This window comes from Symsagittifera roscoffensis, chromosome 2, assembly GCF_963678635.1.
Source record: "Symsagittifera roscoffensis chromosome 2, txSymRosc1.1, whole genome shotgun sequence".
NCBI lineage: Eukaryota > Metazoa > Xenacoelomorpha > Acoela > Convolutidae > Symsagittifera > Symsagittifera roscoffensis.
The window spans coordinates 77359594-77375853 of record NC_087063.1 but is presented as its reverse complement, the minus strand read 5'-3'; the positions used below and the strand labels follow the sequence as shown (position 1 = coordinate 77375853).

Genomic DNA, 16260 nt, shown 5'->3' with positions numbered 1-16260 from the left:
GTATTTATCTTTTATATGTAACTTACTGTTTAATATTTTTTTGGTTGGTATATACTTAGTAATAAATGGTATACCTATGATATTGTGTTTAATATCAGTGATATGAAATGTTTGTTTGAATGGCTTATTTAGTATTTTGTTTTGTTCCATTGTTCTTGTGGGAACAAGGAATAATTGGATTTTACCATAGTTTGTTAACATCGATCCTTGTGCTGTGGCTAACTTACTAGATGTTACTAAGGGTTTTAAATTTGGATGTAATAATCTTATTTCATTCCATGTAGGAATATTGATGATATTCGATTCTGCGCCTGAGTCGATTAAAAAATCAATTTCAAGATCTGGTGGTTGAAATTCTTTGCTTTTTGGGCTTTCTAAGAGAAATGGGATTGTCCAAATTTTTTCTCGTGGCGGTTCTTTTTGTACGTTTTGATATATGTGAATTGTGGTTAAATTTTTCATTTCCTTTTTTTCTAATGAATTTTTCGTGTTGATTTCCTGTATTTCTTGGTTGGTTTGTGTAATATTATTATTTGGTCCGAGATAATAATTGTTAAGAAGTTCTAATTGATTTTCGTATGTGTGTGAACTAAAAGGTTCTTCATATGTGACTGATTCATAGTCATTTTCGACAGTTATCATGTTAATTAAGATGTTATTATCTGTATCGCTTTCACTGTCTGTTGATGCGCAATTAATGTGATTTACTTGTAATTCGATATTTTCTGTGTTATCGATACCTGGGGGGTCTGAAGTTATTTCTTCGTTTGTTTGTACTTGATTAATTTGTCTTTGATGTTTCGGTGTATTGCTTCTATGTCGGTACTGAGAATTGTGATAACTACTATTATTCCTATGAGGTGATTGGGAATAATTTCTGTATCTATTATTATAACTGGAATTTCGATTTTGTGAATTGTTTCTCGATCTATTGTGTTGATTATTATTTGATCTTTGATAGTTTGATTTGTTGTATGAATTATTCCGTGATCTATTGTTTGGATAATTATTACGGTTGTTGGAATAGCTTCTATTTCTGTTGTTTGAATAGTTTCTGTTCCCATTATTTGAATAGTGTCTATTTCTATCATAAGATGAACTTCGTGATTGATTGTTTGAATAATTTCTATTTCTGTTTAGTTGGGAACTTGATGTTTGTTTCAGCATCGAGTTTGAGTTTGATCGTGGGTAGTTGTTTCGACTATTCGATCTACTATATCTATTTTGTGAAAAATTTCTTGAATTTCTTTGTTCGGGTGATCTACCTCTATAACTAGAGTTAAATGGTGATTGATTTCGAGAATAGTTTTGATTACTTGGAAGTGGTTTTCCAGAGCTATTGTTACTATATACATTTTTGTTTGGTAGATTTTGATCTTTTTTCATGTATTGGTAAAATGATTTGTTTGGTTCTTTGTGTTTTTGAGGTTTATTTTGGTTGTCTTGCTGTTTTTGTCTACATTCAGAGATACTGTGTCCGTATCGTCGACAATAATTACACCATTTCTTAAAAGATGGTTTGCCTTTCCAATTTGGGTTCTTTTCATAGATGTTCAAAATGTCAGTGATTTTTTCAGATAGGTCTATATCTGCTTCTTGTATATTGTTTATGTGTGTAGTTTTTGTTTCAATGTGATTAACATATTGTAATTTTAAGTTTTCGGTTTCTTCGAGTTTCATTGTGATTTCTGCTTGTTCTAGTTTATCGACTAGTTTTCTGAAATCTAGATCAGGTTCACGAATTGAGGAAGGATGAGATGCTTTTTTCTTTATAGCAATTTTTCTTAATTGTGGTGTTAATGTCATCATTAAGATTTCTGTCATTTTTGTATTTTTATAATCGTGCGTATTAAGTGAGTATGCTTTTCGAACTAGTGTTTCGATTCTGACTGCTAGTTGTTTTATTGTTTCATTTGGTAATCTTCGGATTTCATTACATAAAACTCTTTGATATTGTTTGTTTCTTTCAGAATCAAACATTTTTGAAAATTCTTGTGTGAATCGTTTCCAATCTGATTTTATTTCTATAGGTAGTACTGAAAACCATTTTTGGGCTGCGCCGTCTAATGTCGTTTGTTATAACGCTGTGCGGCGATGTATCCAATTTTGATGGAGTGGTGTATTTATTGGTTCAGGTCCTATATTTAGAATTAAATTTGCTGTGACTGCGAATAAGTAGTCTTCTACTGAGTATTCAGGGTCTGTTCCTGTAAATACCATGAGTGGTTTATTTGATGTTATTGATGATCCTCCCATGAGATATGGGTTCATCGTCATTTGTAATGACTCTGCGGCGTTTGGCATTTGTGAAAAATTTGTTAATTGATTTTTTGTGATTTCATGTTGTTGTAGATACTATGGTAATGGGATTTCATTTTGCATTTGATTTGGTTGATATGAATGCATAGTCATTGGATTTTGTGTTTGCATTGGTTGAAAAAATTGTGTATTATACGAAGTTGGAACTTGTGGTTGTTGGCTTTGAAAATCTGGTGGGTTTTCAGGAAAAATTCTTTTATACTGAGGGCGTCGTGGTTTTTGTGTACGATATTTTTGTAGATATGGTTCAAAAATGTCTGGTAAATGATCATCATCGGATGATACATAATTCGTATGGTGAGGTTTTTGTTGTCGATTTTTATTCTGTTGAAAAAATTGGTAATTTTCACTATAATCCTGTGTAGGACGTTGATTAGGTTGGAAATTTACTGAATTGTTGGTTGTCGTTGGTCTATCCTAATTGTGGGAATATACATGATTATTGTTAGGTTTTCGTGGAGAGTAGTTTGTTCTTGGTGGATGTGTGTAGTTATAATTGTGTTCTGCAAAATTGTTTCTCGTGAATGTCCTTTGTGGTTTTGGTGGTCTTGTCATAGGTCTATATGTTTGATAATCCATATGGGAAAATTTAGGGGCTAAAGTGGCTGAGGGTTTTACAGTTGATTGTAATGTTATTTGTGGTGATGTTACCTTATTATTTTTTGGTGTTGTGAAATTTGGGTGTATTGGTGAAATACTCTGTTGCGTAGTTGTTATTGTCGTGTGGACAATTTCTTCATTTATGAACTGTGATGGTGTTTGAATATCTTGCTGCGCAAGATTTCGAGTTCCATTGAGGTTTTCGTTTTGTATAACCGTTGAATTTAAACTATTATTTTGTGTATCAGGCAAAAATGTATTATATTTTAAAGGTGTGGCGTCAATTGTTAATGGTATACTATTTATATAATTTCGGTGAATAGATATAGTATCTATTGCTTGACTTGAAATAGCATTTGGGAAGTTTATAAATGATGGATGAGACCAATCGGGGTCCCAAACATAATCTGATTGTTCGTGAATGACCGTGTCGTCAGTGTTACTTTGAGGTCTAAAATTTTTTCTTGCTTCGTGAATTAAATCTATAATATGTCCGAAATAATCAATTATAAACCATGCTAGTATTTTTTGTAAATCATGTTTGGAGTTTTGTGAAACGTCGTTATTGTGAAAATTTTCACGATTTGCGTATAAAAATGTAGAAAATGCAGTGATTTCATTTCTAACTTTGGTGTGTCTAGATGTCTGGACTGGTGATGTACTTTGGGCTTCTGTTGTTTCTAATATATTTAAATTTGTATCTATTATAGCAAAAACTTCATTTGTGAATATCGAGTTTGCTCTGTGAGTTATGGTATTGTATATTTTTGATATATTCTGTGAATACCTTTGAAAATTCAAGATCAAGATCGTCTGTTTGAAGAACGTATTTTTTATTTTCTGGTGTACAGATTCCTATAGTATAGATACCGTATTGTTGTGTTATTTTTGCGATATCTTTTATATAATGATCAATTATTTGTCGTTTTATTGTTACATCGGGAAATTCTGCTTTACATGGACTGATTCCTGGTTCAAATAAAATTATGAGTAAATTTTTACAAAATTTTATTTGTCCTCTATCAGTATCTGAATCTATAACGAAAGGGAATGCTTGTTCGTAATCTATGCTTTCGTCACTTTGAGTGTGGCTGCTCATCTTTACGTTTGATGACTGTTAATAAATAGTTGTTAATGTGTCTAATTGGTTGACTCCAATTGTACAGATGTACTGGTTTATGCTTGTGTTTCTTTTTTATTCTATTTTTTCATTTTTTCGATGAGATTGTATTTGTTTCTGAGTCTGAAAAATATACTGAGTCCTGGATTGGGTAAGTTTGATTTATTGAATCTTCTACTTTGTATAGTTCGTCAAGACTACTGACTTCTGAGTCGGAAAATGCGTTTCGGTTCTTTGAAAATCTTTTTCGTGTTATCTGTCGTTGTTTGCTTAAAATTGTTCTTTTTAGTGTTTGCCGTTTTGTGTGTATGTATTCAGTTGTTTGTGTATGCAGGGTGATAACAAGATCGTATTTTTGATTTTCAATTTGACAATTGTGTACGACGATGGTTTGTTTATTTCCTAAATTTTTTAATGACACAAGGTTTAGGATGATGGATGCAAGGTTTTTTGTAAGTGGTTTTTATTTCCTAGACTGTTAGTCCTTACGATTTTTTTGGTTAGCTTAGCCTGGGTCTTTTTATTCAGGGTTGGAGAGAAAAGTATATCGATTCCGAAGAATGATTTTTACTTTCTCGTGGCTAATATAAGCTAAGGTGTTAACTTACTTAATCTTACTTAGGGGTAGTGATTGTGTTCAAGGGTTGGAGAATAGTAAATCGATCCACAAGGTTCAGGTATAATTAGAACGCGAGTAGTTCGTTAGATACTATTTTAAACTTACTAAGTCTAAGATCTATCCTGGGTCGTATAAGAGGAGGGGGTCAAGTGAAGGATGAATAACCGAAGTTCTTCACTGTTTATCTTAATTTAAATGGTTAATATTTGAAAAATTTCTATTAGTCCTGGGTCTTTTGAAAAGGTTGGAGAGTGAATCGACGTTTGAGGTCGTTAGACACATGATAAGTGGGTGGGGGAGAACAAAATTGTTCTGTATGATCCAAGGATAAGCCTTGATGATCAGAATTTAAGTTAAAGATAGAAAATTAAATTAGATCAAAGGATAGGCCTTGATGATCTGGATGAAAATTTAAAAGATTTAGGTTTAAGAAATATAAAGTTTAAGATTTTGAAATAACAATTTGTGGATTTTAGATTTGATGAAGTTAGTTTATTTATGATGGCTGTTATGTTTAGGTGATGAAGCTGGAACAACAAGATGAATGATGTTTACTAACAATTTATTGTCATGCTACTAATTTTTATTTATATTTTGAATAAATTTTTTTTCAAATATTTTTTATATAGTACTGCAGTTGAAGAAACGATTAGTGATGTTTTTATCAATCGTTATTGAACATTAATAATTTATTTAGCGCCTGGTAAATGCATTGAAGATTTTTCTTCGAGAACTCTATGTTTGCGAATGAAAATCTAAATTCATTGCCGGTATAACTCTAAATATAAAAGTATGTTGTGGCTTTTGCCGTACTATCATGAAACTATTTGGTAAGTTTCTCCGTAGTCGTATGTCGTTTCTTGTCGGTGCTCTGATTCCAAAACGTCGTTGTTCTAGTATTGTTCGGAAGAGTGGTTTTGATCTATTGAGTAGGAGAGACCATTCAATTAAATTATTATCGTATAACATTTTGAAAATGTTTTTGTCTAATTTCTAATCTAATTTTGTTAATTCTAAGCAAATTTGTTTTTTAAGGTCTTGTTCGAGACTTATGGTCGCACCAGATGAGTTAGGTATGGAGGCCTATCTCATAGAGTAATTTCGGATAGGGTACACCGTCTGCTCGTCACGCTATCTTATTTTTGGCCGGATAGATTCGTGCAACTTCTTAGTCTAATACCGATCCTAATCTTACTCTTATTACTACTAGTCTCAGGGTGTTTAACTAGTCTCTGCTAGGCTCAATAGATCTAGAGTATACTGGTATTGTTGCGGCTGCTGAAGTACTCTGGAGAGTCAACTATTTTCTAAGTTAAATTCAATTCTCTCTGGTGCTGAAATTACAAGTAATTTCAGCACTTACAAATAAGTGGGTAGTTAGTTAGATGGATTGTGATTGGTTAGTATTAAATACTTTACAGTGATTTAATATCTAAATTATGAATAATAAAATATGTAGTTTGGATTAGGTTCCACTTCTCATAATTTCGTTTGGTACTAAAAAGTTTATTCGTTAAGAAACTTATCAGCAGTAGCAGTCAATCGTTTTTTTAAACATCATTTCGAAGTACCGTCATTTTCTACAACAATGTCGGTTTGGTCAGAGCATGTTCGGCCGAAAATGTATTTCAAAACAATCTACTTTAAGATGTTTTTAAGATGTGTGTTGTTCAAGGTGTTTCTTTAATGTAGCTTTTTGAAATTTGTTTTTAGTGTAGACTCAAAAAAAAACAATTACTCCAAATATCATAGCAGGAAGTTTATTTGCCAATTTGTGTAAGCTTATTATCACCCCGATCTGAGCATAAAAGCTTGACTTTTTTGTGACAGTTTCTTGTTTCAGAAAAATGTGGGGGCATACACGGACTCCATACGTTGGGTTTGCTATATCCGCTTGGCTTTGCTGTGCTTGCATTGGTATCAATTTCCTCCTCGACATTGTTTTACTTGGAGTGTGAGTTACAGTTTGATATGGTTTAACACAATTTTGCTTCATTAAAGAGCACCAAAAAAGTAAATTACTGCCTGCCCGCAGTAATATATATATATATGAAAATTGTATGATATGCATTTTTTTCATAAACAAAATTAAAAAAAAATTTGAGGTATAAAATTTTTTATCCCTTTTTTGGCTGCAAACTTGCTGTTGTGTTAAAATAAAAATTTTACGAAAAAAAAAATTTGCATGCAAAATTTGACATTTTTGGGTTTATCATGTAGTCCAGGATGAGTTTCTCTCCCAAAAAATCCAAAAATCACAAGAAAGTGTTTTTTTTTGTAAACACGATTATTATCTTTTGTTTCATTTGCTAAAATAAAAATAAGTTTGTAAAAACTTGTAAAAATAAGTTTGTAAAAGTTTGTAAGTTTTCGGTGCGTTATTTCAATTTTGATAAATGTAAAATTTTACTAATTTTTTTGACAAAATGAATATGTCAATATGTGAAAAGTTTTTATGCACGTTTTGATTTCAAAGAAGCAGTTTTTATCAATGACATTTACATTTATAATATGACAACTGTGCCTAGATTTTGCAGCTGTTTAAATGAAATCGCAAAAAAAAAACAATTTATTTTGTCCCTTTTACGAGCCTTAGTCTTAAAGGTTTTCCTGTCCAATTACGATTCAAATATTTTTATCCTCATTTGAAGGTTTTTATGTTTTGTTAACCATCAATTGTTTTTGCTTTCAGGAGCTGGACTTCGTCGGTAAGTTCAAATTTTGATAAAGTAGTTGAACCTTTGGTTGAACCTAATTTGAGCTATTTGAACCACTAACATCTGACATTTTTAATACGCGTGATACGGCAAAAATTTTCTGAATGCGACATCCATCATCAACAAAACTTAAATGATAAAAGCGGAAATAATTTATCTTTTTGGTGAAATGACCACCAAAGAGAGCAAACTCCTGACATTTTTGAGCTTCTCTGTGATTTTTTTCTTCATAATCAGCTCGAAAGTTAATTGTATGGCATCACCGTAACATCGTAAGCATCAACGTAACATATTAATGCTCCATAGACCTTAAAAGGCAGTCGGAACATTCAGGGCTTGGCCCTGATACGAGCAGTCTTGTTTGCTTACAAGCTTAAACTCGGATTTTAGTTCAGACTTTCGATACGAAAGTAACGGAATATTTGTGCTCGGGGTGGGTTTTCTCTTCAGACAAATTTCGACTCTTTAACTAGCCATTTTTGACAGATTTTTTAAATATCATTCGAAAGGTATTGTTGTTCTGAGCCCAAATTGAAAAAGATATTTCACCTTTGATCATTTTTCGTAAAAGTTCCGGGGTTTAATGATTGCCATTTTGGCCAATTTGGGACAATTAACTCTCGATATATTTCACGGAAGCGGAGTATTAATTTGTCTTAGAAATCGTTCCAAATTGGTTGAAAGAAGTTTTTGGCCATAATTGATTTGTTACTAGGAGCAAAAATTTTTCTCTTGTACTTTACAAGGCGTGTGGGGTGATGATTTTCATAAAAAATTTCAAATTTTAGAAAGTTTCACTGATCCATAAACTTTGAAAGGCAGTCGAAACATTCAGGGCTTCGCCCTGATACGAGCAGTCATGTTATATACAGTTTTTTGACTTTTCACTTTAGGAATATGCAACGCCACCGCAGCTATCCTTGTTTCACTAAAATTAAAATGTTACGCCAAAAAATAAAACAAAACATCTACAAAAACAAACTTTCTGAACACACAAAAATTCAAGTTTGATTGATTTTCATCAACCCCTATTTCGACGCATGATATTTCTAAGTTGCATAGTTTAAGCAAGTTTCTTTGAACAAAAGTTTTTATTTTACGCTGAAATGAACGTTGCAATTTCCAAAATCCAGCAAGTTATTTTCAAAAAAGGCGTCAACCAGAATCTTACAAAAAAGGCTGTCCAAGTATATAATCATTGGCAGATAAATCATCGGTTGGAAATGATATCGTAAGACCAATTATAGTTAATAGAAAAAAAAACATTTTCAACATGAAGGTTTTTTTAGCTTATTACATATATACATATACTTGGCAGGCCGATTGTCTGAAAATAAAGTCAGACCAAATTATTTCTGGAAGAGAAAAAATCGTATAATTAGAGAAAAAATCAATTGTTTGAGGGAGTGCTTATTTTCATCAACTTGAAAAATTGGATATTCAAACTTCAAGATAGCAAGTTTAACAGCTGAATTGAAGCTCTTTAAATCATGTTTTTTCTTTATTTATACTACATATACTGTTTTTTATCAGTTTTTTTTTCAGAGTTCTTGCTTACAAAACAGAAAAATAAATAGATGAATTCAATTTAAGAAAACAGTAAGTTTCTTCAAGATTTTGATTCCAGAAAATATTCATTTCCGTTCAGCCAATGTTCAAATACAAGGTCTTTCTTTCGGGCTCCTATATCTATCATCTGGTCTACTGCCCGAACGACTATTTTTTTGTCAAATACGTTTTGCAGCAGGTACTATGAATTTCTGAGCTAAAAGATGTGCAACTATGAACTAAAGGAAGTTTGACATAGTATCTTGATTATGATAAAACGCGTTCATATTCTTAATCAGAAAACTTTTCAAATTTCCTCCTCCCGCAAATGGCTCGAACTTGTTGGTTCTGAAGATTTACAGCAATGCTGTGGATGTTATTCACCAGGATTTGTCCTTATCCAAGGTGCTACTTTGCTACGAGTTGGTTAATTGGTGCAGGCGTAACCGTTTTCCACTCGCCGATTTTGATTAATGACTCTTAGCACCGATACTCACCCACAAGTACATCAACATCAGCAGAGATATCACCAGGTAGTTGGAAAAAAGACTTTGTGCTGGACAGGACTGGTTAGTTTTTTAACTAAAATGGCAACCCATGTCATCTCTTATCCCTTTGAAACTTAAACTGCTGGAAACTAGGGTTTATCAAATGTAATGCTTTTCCAATAAGGCATCCATATTGAAATATGTTTGAGAATAGAGTCGATGCTTTTAGTGACGTTTTGAAAGATCACTCTTCCTGTTGATTTCGCTGAAAAAATTTTCGACTTCATCATGTTCACTCTTTGCGGTTTTATCCGTCTTTTCAATAATTATTTACACTTTATGTTAGACATGCCTTTGCTTTTTTAGTACACTACTTTGACAACAGTTACTTTGTTAAAGTGAAAAAAATTTGGTTTTTGTCAATGCAACTTGCATCTTCTTTTGAAAAATTTGTAAAGCTAGCTAACGAAATGTATATAAAAGTGACGGCAATATATTAGAACAGAAATCTTTCTTGTCTCAAAAGTCAGGCAGTTTTTAGTTCAATTTTTCATTTTCAAACAACCTGGTTAAATCGGGCTCATTAAAATTAGCCTCTTTCGGTTTCTTACTTGAATGATTGCTTATATCTTTTCTAAAAATGAGTGTCAATTTTTATTTTTCTGAGAAAATCATTGACTAGAAACTTGGTCGGCAGACTAGTTTCAACGATGGTTTTTCTCTTGATGAAATTAGACGTGAAAAGTCCTTTTTAGTTTCTTTGGTGGCGCGATTTTTCGTGCTGTCAATTTGTCGACAAAACTTGAGGCTTCTCGATGTATAAATGGACCCACTTGTCTTCCAAACATTTCTAACTACTCGTGCTAACTTTTAAAAAGAACTCTTTAGCTGTTGATTGTTTCTCTCCGCGGAATCTGAGTTTTTTTATCACTCTCTGTTGTATAGATTTCAATGCGTTTTTCAACAAATTATTTTTTGAAGGACCTCTTGAGCTCGTTGCCCTTAACTTCACAGAATTTTGGTTAAATTTTTTAATCAACTATTTGATTGCTACTGAGATACAGTTAGCAAAAATTCGATTTTATTGCTGGTACACGAAGATATCGGGTTATGAAATACACTGTAATCATTAGATAACTTATATCCAAGGTGCTATTTTGCTACGAGTTGGTTAATTGCTGCAGGCGTAACCGTTTTCCACTCGTCAATTTCGATTAATGACTCTTAGCACCGATACTCACTTACAAGTACATCAACATCGTCTTTCACATTTCTGCCAAATAAAGCCGGACGTTTCTTGATAAGTTTAGCTTATAATAATTTTGTTCAGCTCGTTTAATTTTGACCGTAATGTTGCCAAAAATTTTTGCGTTCTTTTCTCCTGGGTGTTCTGTAAGTTTAATCGTCTCTTCTCCTCCTATGTGCTTTTAGGTTAATTTCGCTGCCCCTTCTATTTCACTATCTGTAATAATTCTACTGTTGCTACGTCTTTTGTTGCTTTTTGAGCTGTAAATTGTTGTCACCCACTTAAATGAAAAGACGAAGATATATTTTGAAGTTGAAATTGTGTGTTCTATGCTTCTTGAGTTATTTCTTTACCCATTGACCAAACCACTATGAAAACAAAAAACTGTACTTCTTTGCTATGTATTTTTTTTTTATTCTTTGAAGTTCCTCATACTGCTCAAAAACGCCGGAACTTAACTTTTAAAGGTAATTTTAATACTTTTCAGCCAGTGTAATTTTGCCCTTTTTTTCAATCTTTACCGGTGTTCCTTAAGATTCAGATGCTTCGTCTTCTCCTTCGTCTCGTTTTTTTTTCGCAATGCCCCTTCTATTCCAATGTCTTCTTATACTTTTTAAACCCCATACTTTATACATTTTACATCCAAAAAATGGGAATCTAGGGATTCTCAAAAGCAATGCTTTCCCAATAATGCATTCATTTTGAAAGATGGAGCAATTTCACGCTTTGAGCTGATATCGTTGAATGAGTTCTTGACTTCTTCGTATTCACCTGTTGTATTTCTCCCGCATATATTTGAGACTTTTTCCACTTTTTCGAAATTTTTAGGTTTGCTTTAGTTTTTTTTGTAGAACACTTTTTGTATATCCGTAACCTTGTGTAAAGAAAAGTCAAACGAGGTTTCTGTCAATTCAACTTTGCACTGTCTTGTAAGTTTTTGTCGTCGCTCAACAAATCTTTAAGGCTCGCTAGCAAAATTTCTATAAAAATGACCCAAAAATATTAGAAAAGGAACCATTAACGCCCTGAAGTCAGACATTCTTTAGTTCAACTCTCTCTTTTTTAAAACAATGATTGATTCGATTCGAGCTCATAAAATTTAGCCTCTAATTGTTGTTGTTGTTGTTGGTTGTTGTTGTTGTTGCTGCTGTTGTTGTTGTTGCTGTTGTTGTTGTTGTTGTTGTTGTTGTTGTTGTTGTTGTTGTTGTTGTTGTTGTTGTTGTTGTTGTTGTTGCTGTTGTTGTTGTTGTTGTTGTTGTTGTTGTTGTTGTTGTTGTTGTTGTTGTTGTTTTTGTTTTTGTTTTTGTTGTTGTTGTTGCTGTTGTCAATGTTCTTGTTGTTGTTGTTTTTCAGCGGTCTAACTATGATTTTTTAGTTTTTTATGTTCGATTAAGTTGTCAGGTAATTGTTTCGTGTTCGGTTGTGATGGGTGTCACATCTGCCTAATTTTTTGGTAAGTAGAAAATTGACGATCCTGATGGTCTTATCTTAGAACAGCATCTCAGTATCTCAGACAGTATGATATTCGATGAAAAATAAATTTCCAAATCAAAACCTAGAAATGTGGCAATCTGTCAGCTTATAGCTCGAAAAAAGAAATTCTGTGGTGATAGACTGGGCACATTAACACGCACGACTGCGACCCAGTCATCTCAAATTTAATTTAATTTACAACGTTTTTGTTGAAAGTTACCAACACGGCCAAATAAGTGTTCTTGTCGTATATCTCAGACGGTATTAGATTTAAAGTGTTAACAAGAAATTTGTTGTTTTAGGGTGAGGCTTGTACAACAAGTTGTCGCATCTCTTCGGTGATACTTTTCTTCTTATATGCTTTGGAGTGCACTTCATCGATCATCTCCTACATTGTTGCAAAAAATAAGTTCAAACACGTTGCGGGTCACGAAACCTCCGCATCAGTATCAGTGGACCTAATCTTAGCATCACTATGCATTAGCTTATTCCGAGCAGCTTTTGTTTCGCTTTGGGCGTTCCCTTATTTCTTAGGGCTTGTTTCCATTTTAAATGACCGGTTTTCAACATATAGACAAAGGCGAAGACGCGAAGCTGCTGTCACCAGATTTATGCAAAGGCGAAGGACAGACGTTCCTGTCACCCGATCTCCGACGACTCAATGTGAACAAAACATGATTCACGAGCTGCAAGTGGTTCCCAGAATTACTTCTACGGCCAGACCTGAACTATTACGAAACTCAAAAGTAGCCCCAATGCCATATCCAGTTCGAGGCCCAGACACAGATAATGATCAACACAATAGAACTGAACGTGCACTGGAAGTCCGGCTCTCCGATCCGAACCCAGATACGCCAGAGATATGTACTATATGCTGTATTGGAAAGCAAAATATGAAAATAAAGAACTGTGGACACAAACTGTGCCATGAATGCGGCGATATAATTCAAAGGGATGGCTATAAATGTCCATGGTGCCGAGGAACAATAATGGGACTTGACAGAATCTTAGACTAACCCTAAAGCAAGTTACCTGAGTTTTACTAATATTAGTTAGTAGATCAAGCGACCTACCAGGTGGCTCGAGCAATCATGTTTTTCCAGTTGGTATAACTTTATAAAGTTTTAAGAAATTAAAACTCATTGATCAGAATGGAAAAACTGAGAGCAAGGCTCAAAATTAATTGTTCCTAACCAAATGCTGGCTAATTTTTTTCTAAGCAAGTCAATTAATTGATCCTAACCAAATGCTGGCTAATTTTTTTCTAAGCAAGTCAATTAATTGTTCCTAACCAAATGCTGGCTAATTTTTTTCTAAGCAAGTCAATTAATTGTTCCTAACCAAATGCTGGCTAATTTTTTTCTAAGCAAGTCAATTAATTGTTCCTAACCAAATGCTGGCTAATTTTTTTCTAAGCAAGTCAATTAATTGTTCCTAACCAAATGCTGGCTAATTTTTTTCTAAGCAAGTCAATTAATTGTTCCTAACCAAATGCTGGCTAATTTTTCCAATGCAAGTCAATTAATTGTTTCTATCCAAATGCTGGATAATTTCTCCCATGCAAGTCAATTAGTTGTTCCTAACCAAATGCTGGCTAATTTTTCCAATGCAAGTCAATTAATTGTTCCTATCCAAATGCTGGCTAATTTTTCCAATGCAAGTCAATTAATTGTTTCTATCCAAATACTCGAGAAATTAACGACAGGAAGAAAACTTTTTAATTCACCCAACTCAATTGAGTGTCTTATGTAGCCATCAAGTTTTAAGAAGCCTAGAATCTCCAAAAAATTGTTAAATATTTTATACTTATACGCAATGAATAGCTCTTATTTTCAAAAAAATGATAATAACTGGCTTTAAAAAGAGTTAAACGATATCTTCAGGATCGGATTTAGGGGGGGGGGGATTCGGCGGAAGCCCTCCTCATAGGAATTTGACCGCCTGCCCACCCAAAGGTTCTCCCTTTTGTACTATTTTGAGGTACCATTTTTGGTGACGGAACCAAAAACTTTTCTAAAGGCGCCTATACATGCTAATTTGAGGGGACGACGTGCGCCGAAAAAACGCAATTTTTTGGTAAGAATTTTCCAAAAATTGCTTAAAAACGCCGTTTTTGTCCTGTTTTTCAAGATTTTCCGGCGGCGCACAAACTTTTGTTAGAATGGGGTCTTTATAGGGATTTTGGAGAGCTCAGAAAATCATTTTGGTCGGCCTAATAAAAGGTCGACAAAATTGTCAAATTTTTTTGAAAACCCGCCCCCTTCCCCCTCGAGAAAATCCTTGATCCACTCCTGCATATCTTTGTTTCCTAAATAAATTTTAGGAGCGATTAATTAGATTCTCTTATTTTCTTATTAACAATTAAGTTCGGCTCGACTCAATGCAGTTTCCCGTCCAAAAGGATGTTGAAGAATTATTGTTGACTGGTTTGTATTATAAATGAATTGAATTAACGCTCTCTTGCTGTTTTCATTTTGAACTGAAACCACAACAATTAAAAATCACCCAAAAAACCCATTTTTTGAAGTCTTGCATTATGATGACCGTAAGTTGGTCAATAGTTATGATGAATGCGGGTAATAAAAGTGAGTTAAAAAACAAAACCGAGCACAACAGGTTTTAGGAACAACTCATTTTAAGTTATTGAGTTTGATTGAATTTAAAAAATTTCCCTTCCCCCAGGCTATATTAAGTTCAGAGAGATGCAAATAGTGTCCAATATGCTAACGTTTTCTATTTATTTCGCGAAACATGATCACAGACAAAAATATGTCTTACAACAGCTGAGAACATTAATATTTTTCAAATGGTACCAAAAATTTCTTGCAAAATTGCTTGGCTAGTTAAAATACAGTGACCACAAATACTTCATCCTTATGTAAAACTTGACAAGAACAACTGAAAAAGAAAAGGAAGAACAATTATAATATTGTTGTAATCAGAACAGTCATGATTCTGAATTTTAAAAAAAACGTTTGGTATCAGTCAATAAGCGCCGAGAGCAAAACTGCTTGTATATCAGGGCAAAACTTTGATTGATCTGACTGTGCCATTTGCAAAAAATGGCTCCAAATTAATTTTTCGAAACTCAAATTTTTACCCAATTCGTTATTGACAAAAAATTATCTGTTTTTGAAATCTTGGACCCGACTTTTGCTAAACAAGTTGGATAATAGGAAACACTGCTACAATTCTACTCAAGCTTTGGCTCAATCATTTTTTGTTTTAAACTCAATTAACACCAAAGCTTTCACGTTTCATTTGGAACCAGTTTTAAAAAGTTTTTATTTTATACTTCGATCCTTCTCTTTGTAAAATATTAATAACTAACCAACCATGATCCACGACTGAAACTTCGGATAAACTGTAATTCTGAAACTATTCTTAGTTTCAGTTAGAGGATTATTTAAAAAGGTTGAAATCAGTTAGTTTCTTCTCCTTTCTAACTTTGCAATAAGCCAGTATATCTCTAGATCTGTTGAGATTGGTAAATATAAGAGTAAAATAAGGATTGGTATTTGACTAATGATTTGCACGAACAGTTGCACTACAAAAATAGTTAGCAATTATTATTTTTTAAAACAGAAGTTGAAAAAAAACGGAATTATTTCTCTTCTACGATATAAGCCAATTTGGAAAAAAGTTTGCTCAGTTCCTATCGGGGTTTGAACTTGGTATCTTATGAGGAAAACAAACAATGAGTTTTCGTCTCATATTGAAACAAAAAGCATTCTAAGTCTAAGGAGAGTTCATTTGATTTTCCGAAAAATTAACAACAAGTAATACCTAAAACAAGTAATACCTCAAGTCGGAGTTGGTGCTGGAAAAAATCTCTATAGACGACAATCAAGAACGAGAAACAAAACTTGAGGCCTCTATGATTTCAGAAAAATCAGTTAAGGATAGTATCTCAAGGTCTGTTGTCAGCCGTTTTTCGGATAACACAACTTTAGTAGGTTTAGATTGCACAGAGGAGACAATAACCAAAAATTTAGATAAATTTGATTATTTCAGTGAGGGTAAACTTGATATGTGGTTTTCGGACGTTCTCACAGATGCTCGACTATAGTACATCGTAGCTCAATTTTTCATATGAACTCGCACCCTGGGACTTCCGCGAGTATATTAAA

General features: G+C 33.3%; 1 protein-coding gene across 1 annotated transcript in view; it reads left to right on the top strand.

Moving 5' to 3' along the window:
- LOC134840564 (uncharacterized) overlaps positions 1-14131 on the top strand; it is a 257049-nt gene extending 242918 nt beyond the window's left edge. Inside the window, exons 3-5 of the mRNA XM_063856470.1 lie at positions 6502-6612; positions 7351-7366; positions 12433-14131. Of these exons, the coding sequence (XP_063712540.1) occupies positions 6502-6612; positions 7351-7366; positions 12433-13146 (841 nt within the window). The 3' untranslated portion in view covers positions 13147-14131. The remainder of the gene's footprint in view (positions 1-6501; positions 6613-7350; positions 7367-12432) is intronic.
- Positions 14132-16260: the final 2129 nt, after the last annotated feature.